General features: G+C 52.1%; 1 protein-coding gene across 1 annotated transcript in view; it reads right to left on the reverse strand.

Moving 5' to 3' along the window:
• EVPL (envoplakin) overlaps positions 1–7,573 on the reverse strand; it is a 42,004-nt gene that overhangs the window by 12,147 nt on the left and 22,284 nt on the right. The window contains exons 11-13 of the mRNA XM_014954065.1: positions 3,580–3,726; positions 3,280–3,434; positions 1,607–1,704 (exon numbers count right to left, since the gene is read on the reverse strand). Of these exons, the coding sequence (XP_014809551.1) occupies positions 1,607–1,704; positions 3,280–3,434; positions 3,580–3,726 (400 nt within the window). The remainder of the gene's footprint in view (positions 1–1,606; positions 1,705–3,279; positions 3,435–3,579; positions 3,727–7,573) is intronic.

Here is a 7,573-nt window from a genome sequence, read left to right on the forward strand (position 1 = left end):
GAAGTGGCCTTTGAAGGACCAGGCTCGTTCACATCCCCACTACGCAATGCTCCATGTAAGCACCTGAGCTAAAAACAGCACGTCCCAGCTTGCCTGGCTGTTCTCAGACCAGGGCTGTCCCTCTGCAGAGGGACTGAATGGTGGAACAGACTGGGAAATTAAAACAAAGACAAATATTTTGTGTGTAGGAAGGGAAACAACCACTGGGAAATGAAACAAGCTCTCAAACACAGCATGAAAAGAGTGAGAGTTTTCCAGGCAGCACCTGCAGACCTATTATCAAGGAAGACATTGCAGACTTTTTCTTTTCTGCTTTAAAACACACACAAAACCCATAAATCCAAAGGATTCAGTAACCTGGGATGTGTGAAGAAGGATACGCACTGAAGAGCACACAGTTAAGTAATCATGATGGGGTAACCAAGCTCCCCTCGTGGACATGTTCAGGTAACTCTGGATGTGGGCTGTGGGCCTTTCCCCAGCACTCCAGCAGCACTGATTTATCCAAGCACCCGGGGACAGGATTAAAAAAGTAATGCCAAAGCTCCCTGCACCCCCGCCCCGTCCTGTGGGAACCACAAAAGCTGAATGAGCAACCAGGCAGTAGTAGACTACACGGTGGTTCAAGGAACATTTCCCAGTCTCCAGCTGGGGCTGGCTGAGATGAGATAGTACAGATAACTCCGTCCTGTTTGGCAAGTCCCAAGCTCCAGACTGATTCTGCAATTAATTTAGTCAAACCTATGCGAGTCACATGTTTGGGTGAGGAAATCAAGCCTGACTGCCAGAAAACTCTTTGACAGCGAGGTCCGTACAGTGCACAGGGCTGTCGAGGAATGGCAGGAACCTGGACAAGATACTTGGGTACAGTGAACAATCCCTCTCTCCAGGGACAACGTCTCTCTGGGTCAGGGTTTCCACTGCAGACTCACCTATTGACCTTGTCTATGGCCTCGGGGTCTGGTGGAGGGATGGAGAAGCAAGCAGAAGGTGCCTCCTGGACCACACCAGTGCTGCTCTGCACCACCCACATCTCTGGGTTGCTGTTGTCCTTCAGAGTGTACTTGTCACCTCTGGTCAGCTGCACCTGGGACAAAGACACAAAACCCAGTGAAAGGCTTAGCTTCCTGGCACTAGGCTGGTTCCTCCCACCACGGAGCCAAGATCTGGAGCAACCAAAGAAGAACCCAGTTGCCTGTCTCTTCTGAGGGTACTGCCAGTCAAGCCCTCACCTCCCCAGCATCCCAGTCACAGAGGGTGTCCAAGGTGAGGGTCTGAGAGGGATGTGTCCTGCGCAGTTTCAGTGGGCTGACCTCTTTGCTCCTTTTCTTCAGGTCAGCGATGCTCTTCTCTGCCTGCTTCACTGCCTTCTCTTCATTCTAGGCACAACAGGGAGGACAATGGTTGTGACCAGACTTGGATGAGAAGGAAGGCGGGGAGGGTGTCACACTACAGTGGGTACACTGGGGCCAATTGTCCATCCTTGTGTGGTCACTGCTGGGGTGGAGTCAGAAGTATCTCCATTCTTGACCTCTCCATGTCCCTTCCTCCCAGGGAGGTCCATGGGCTTGTTTTGGAAGGGGCTTGGCTCAACCAGCTGACGTACCCTGCTGGCTGGGCTGAATCTGCTCCTTGTGGCTGCGTCTCAGGGTGCTCTGAACCGCCGCTCGCTTCTGCTTCACCGTGTTCAGTTCCCCTTCCAGCCTGTGAGCAGAGAGGAGCATCGTCAGTCAGAAGGATGGAAAACTGCTGCCCTGAGAGAGCCTCCACAGAGCCCAGCCCAGCAGCAGCTTCGTACTTCTGCTGGGGAAGGTGTCCCCAAAGGCAGGGTCACTCTGGGAGCCTCCCAGCCTGTTGCAGCTCAGAGATGTCCCTTAGGAGAGGGCAGAGAAGCAAGAGCAGCTGGTTGGTTCAAGCAGCTGGTCTCTCCCAGAGGAGCCAGTGTTTCCCAGCTCTCAGCCAGATGCTAAGAAAGCTGGAAATTTATTGAGCAGCTGGTCTCTCCCAGTGGAGCCAGTGTTTTCTTAGCCAGATGCTAAGAAAGCTGGAAATTTATTTCCTAGCACTGTAGCACTTCCTAGGAAGTGAGTATAAGTGGCTGCAGCCCTGGATACACCAAGTCTCATTTATAAGGATGGTTCCCTTCTAACAAAACTAGAGCTTGGATCAGCAGGAGCTGGAAGGAACAAAAAAATTACTGTGGCTGCAGCCCTGGCTACACCAAGTCTTGTTTATAAGGATGGTTCCCTTCTAACAAAATTAGAGCTTAGATCAGCAGGAGCTGGAAGGAACAAAAAAATCTCCGTGCGAGAAAAGACTGATGGAACCAGGAGAAGGGGCCTTTGAAGGACCAGGCTCGTTCACATCCCCACTACGCAATGCTCCATGTAAGCACCTGAGCTAAAAACAGCACGTCCCAGCTTGCCTGGCTGTTCTCAGACCAGGGCTGTCCCTCTGCAGAGGGACTGAATGGTGGAACAGACTGGAAAATAAACAGACTGGAAAAAAAACCAAAGACAAATATTTTGTGTGTAGGAAGGGAAACAACCACTGGGAAATGAAACAAGCTCTCAGACACAGCATGAAAAGAGTGAGAGTTTTCCAGGCAGCACCTGCAGACCTATTATCAAGGAAGACATTGCAGACTTTTTCTTTTCTGCTTTAAAACACACACAAAACCCATAAATCCAAAGGATTCAGTAACCTGGGATGTGTGAAGAAGGATACGCACTGAAGAGCACACAGTTAAGTAATCATGATGGGGCAACCAAGCTCCCCTCGTGGACATGTTCAGGTAACTCTGGATGTGGGCTGTGGGCCTTTCCCCAGCACTCCAGCAGCACTGATTTATCCAAGCACCCGGGGACAGGATTAAAAAAGTAATGCCAAAGCTCCCTGCACCCCTGCCCCGTCCTGTGGGAACCACAAAAGCTGAATGAGCAACCAGGCAGTAGTAGACTACACGGTGGTTCAAGGAACATTTCCCAGTCTCCAGCTGGGGCTGGCTGAGAGGAGATAGTACAGATAACTCCGTCCTGTTTGGCAAGTCCCAAGCTCCAGACTGATTCTGCAATTAATTTAGTCAAACCTATGCGAGTCACATGTTTGGGTGAGGAAATCAAGCCTGACTGCCAGAAAACTCTTTGACAGCGAGGTCCGTACAGTGCACAGGGCTGTCGAGGAATGGCAGGAACCTGGACAAGATACTTGGGTACAGTGAACAATCCCTCTCTCCAGGGACAACGTCTCTCTGGGTCAGGGTTTCCACTGCAGACTCACCTATTGACCTTGTCTATGGCCTCGGGGTCTGGTGGAGGGATGGAGAAGCAAGCAGAAGGTGCCTCCTGGACCACACCAGTGCTGCTCTGCACCACCCACATCTCTGGGTTGCTGTTGTCCTTCAGAGTGTACTTGTCACCTCTGGTCAGCTGCACCTGGGACAAAGACACAAAACCCAGTGAAAGGCTTAGCTTCCTGGCACTAGGCTGGTTCCTCCCACCACGGAGCCAAGATCTGGAGCAACCAAAGAAGAACCCAGTTGCCTGTCTCTTCTGAGGGTACTGCCAGTCAAGCCCTCACCTCCCCAGCATCCCAGTCACAGAGGGTGTCCAAGGTGAGGGTCTGAGAGGGATGTGTCCTGCGCAGTTTCAGTGGGCTGACCTCTTTGCTCCTTTTCTTCAGGTCAGCGATGCTCTTCTCTGCCTGCTTCACTGCCTTCTCTTCATTCTAGACACAACAGGGAGGACAGTGGTTGTGACCAGACTTGGATGAGAAGGAAGGCGGGGAGGGTGTCACACTACAGTGGGTACACTGGGGCCAATTGTCCATCCTTGTGTGGTCACTGCTGGGGTGGAGTCAGAAGTATCTCCATTCTTGACCTCTCCATGTCCCTTCCTCCCCTTTTCATTGTCAACACTCTCTGCAGTTTCCTTCGCTCACAGCAGATCTGCCCTTGAAGGCACAGCCCGAGTTATCATTAGGTGATCCCACACTCTCATATTAAATCTCCTGGAGAAGTTTTCCTTCTCAGAAGAGAAACAGACACCTGCCAAGAGGTGGCCACATTCCAGTGTCAGAAGGTACTGAGATCTCAGCACCTCTTGGGATAAAAATGCATTGCATGCATGGGAAGATACCACATTGAATGTGTCCCCTCCCTCTCTCCTGGGCAAACGTTCCTTCCTATCTGCATCTCACCCCTGAGGTCAGATTTCTTTATTCCCTCCCTCGCCCTCGGCTCATGAGAGCGCTGAGGAGATGGGAGAACCTTTCCCCGCTGCTTGGGTGTCAGCAGCTCACACTGTCTGCAGGCTCTCAGATCCAAGTGTCTCATGTTTAGGACAACGTGTGGCTTCTCCTTTACTCTGATGGTGACCTGGGTCCTGGTTGTGTGTCACTGATGGGGACCAGTGGCTTCCCAGGGATTGCTACCCTGCAGTGTGGACCTTCTGGGGCTCCAGGGACTCAGCATCCAGAGCACAGTATTGCCATGAGCTTCCCCCTCCCTAGCACAGAGCTGGGATGAGCTCTCCTGGTCGGGCTATTTACCCACCTCTTCCCTTTCCCCACTGTTATTTACAGGGGAGGTTGAAACATTTGGTCTGCCCCTTAGGTCTGGCAGTGCCACCAGCCCTGAAGACCTCACCTCCAGCTGAAGCAGGAGATCTGACACCACCCCAGGGCTGTCTTTGTTAAACTTGCTGTATTTGGTGTCCAGGTCAGTGTTCATCTTCTTCAGAGAGCGGCTCACAGCCTCAGCATCGTCCTGGAACTGGAGGTGTGGGTAGAAAAACAGTGAGGGATGGGAAGACATTACTGTTTCCAGGTTTAGTGAGGTCTCTTGGTTCCTGGTGTCTTTCCCACAACCTGTCAGGAGCTCACAAAACTCTACAGACCACCCTCAGAGCATATGCTTGGACAAAGACCTTCCACCTCCTGAGCCACAGGCAAGTAATCCCAATCAAGAGACAAGCTGCAGGTAATGACAGCGAGCAAACCCTCCCCTGTCCCTCTTCTCCAGGCTGGCACTCTGACCAACTGGTCCTGGCAACGGGGCTGATGAGATGAGCTGAAAGCCAGTCCTTCACTGCAGCACTAAAGAACTGTGTTTTGAGAGGTGTTTCCCCAAAATATCATGAAAATACCCAAAATCTTTCATCCCCACCTCTTTGCTGCCTCTGTTTCCAGAGCCCATCCTGCCCACTCCAGCCTAACCCTGTAGCCCCATGGCCCATGCTCTCCTCGTTGCTTTTTACCTTCTTATAGGTCTCCACGTTTTTCAGTTGACTCTCTTGGCAAATGCAGAGATTAAGGAAATTCTGCCACTCGTTCTTCAAGGCTTCCTGGTGAGCCTGTGGTGGGACAGAGCATGACTCAGTGGGCTCCAGCTAGTCCCACCTCCTCCACTACTACTCCCCTTTCCCCAGAAGTCCTAGAGATCAGAGGAAGGGTGAAAACCACAGTTGAGCAGAGGCAAAGCTATGTCCAGGCATTGCTTGATGCTGAGCCTGAGCAAGTTTTTTGCTCCATGAGGACCTGGCTCATACAGAGCAGCCACCATTTTTTAAGGGGTCTCAGCTCTGGTGGCATGGGTGGCTGTGAGCCCACCTTGGCTTTCCACTGCATCTGCAGGCTTGGAAATACAACCTTGGAACTAGTTTCAGCTGGGAGAGATTATGTTGTGTCATAGCTGGAGTTTCACAGCGGAATGAACATGGCTGCATTGACCTCATGTCTGAGCACCAGACTGGCGGCTGGTCCCAGCACACAGATCTTAGCCACTATCTTCTGAAGGGGTGAAGACCCTGGGCTGCCCCCAGAGCCTCCCCATAGGGCTGGAGCAGGCAGAAAGATGCTGCAGTACAGTTGGTGCAGTGTGTGAGGAAAGAGAACACAGCAGCTCTGCAGAAGTGGTGAAGAGGTCTCTTCTGACCCATCTCCTGGCATTATTTGATGCTCAGATTATGAAAAGCATTCTCATTCTCTTATAGGGTGTGGGAGGAGACCCCCTTTCCCTACCTGGATAGGTTTGACAGCTGGGTGCTTTAGCTCAATCATCCTATCCCCATCGTCCTGAAGGTGGTTCACGAACTCCTCCTGGCTGAGCAGCTCATTGGACTTGAAGTCCTAAAAGGGGCAGAGAAACTTCATCACAGTAGGAGCAGAGAGTGGTCTCCTGGGGCACCAAACCCCATGTAGCAGAGAAAAGGCTCCCAAAGCAGGGACACCCTTGTTTGTTTGTTTTTTTAAAAAGGAAGGGGCCAGGCAAAGCTAAAACAAATTAGACACGCTTGGGTCTCAGAAGGCATCGGGGCATTCGTTCAAAGAGAATTTTCCTAAGCAATTATCCCCCTCTTCTTCCTGGTCCCAGCACACAGCAGTTGCTGGGTGTTGTGTTTGGATGTTGAAGCTGACACGACGCTGAGCCCTTCCCTCCCCTCTGAGCCTCACCAACAGAGCAGTCACTGGGTGTTGTGCTTTGGATGTTGAGGCTGACACGACGCTGAGCCCTTCCCTCCCCTCTGAGCCTCACCAACAGCCCTGTAGCATACGATCCCATGTGCCAGCTCAGAGGACAGGAGGGGACACCCAGAGCGGCTCATCCTTAACTCCAGCATGGACCCAGAACATCTCTTCCACCTCTGTTTCTGTGCCCAGTGCTTCTGAGCTGCCCTGGGAAAGCACCAGGCTCAGGGCTGGTGGGGGATGTGTAGGAGGCTGGGACCCACCCTGCAAATCTCCTGCCCCAATGGCTGGACATGCCACCGTCCCCAAGAGCTCACCTCGTACTCCCGACGCACGCTCTGGACATCTATCATTTGGTCACTCCAGTCCTGCTTCAGGATCCTGGTCTGCTGGTCTGTCAGGTAGCCCAGCTCCTTGGTGCAGCCCTGGAGGTGGTGGTAGAGGCTGCCCAGGCTCTGTCCTCGCCAGATGGAGGCTTTCTGCCCACACACACAGGAGAGAGAAAGCGTTAGTGCTCAGGTTGAGGAGCCCTTTACCCCTCCTCCTCCTCCCCAGGACGCTGCTTGTGTTGCACATAGAATCATAGAATAGTTTGGGTTGGAAGGGACCTTTAAAGGCCATCTAGTCCAACTGCCCCTTGCCATGAGCAGGGACATCTTCAGAGCCCTGTCCAACCTGGCCTGGAATGTTTCCAGGGATGGGGCATCCACCACCTCTCTGGGCAACCTGGGCCAGTGTCTCACCACCCTCAGTGTAAAAAAATCTTTTCTTTATATATAATCTAAATCTTCCCTCTTCTACTTTATAGCCGTTTCCCCTTGTCTTATAGCAACAGACCCTGCTAAAAAGTTTATCCCCAGCTTTTCTCTAGCTCCTTTAGGGATTGGAAAGGGCTCTAAGGTCTCCCTGGAGCCTTTTCTTCTCCAGGTTAAACCCTCCCAACTCTCTCAGCCTGTCCTCACAGCAGAGGGGCTCCAGCTCTCCCAGCATCTCCATGACCTCCTCTGGCCCTTCTTCAACAGGTCCATGTCTCTCCTGTGCTGAGGGCTCCTGCTTTTTTTTTTTTTTTTTTTTTTTAAGAGGAAAGAACCATGTGACCAGAGGATTT

This window comes from Calidris pugnax, unplaced genomic scaffold, assembly GCF_001431845.1.
Source record: "Calidris pugnax isolate Ruff unplaced genomic scaffold, ASM143184v1 scaffold9, whole genome shotgun sequence".
Taxonomy (NCBI): domain Eukaryota; kingdom Metazoa; phylum Chordata; class Aves; order Charadriiformes; family Scolopacidae; genus Calidris; species Calidris pugnax.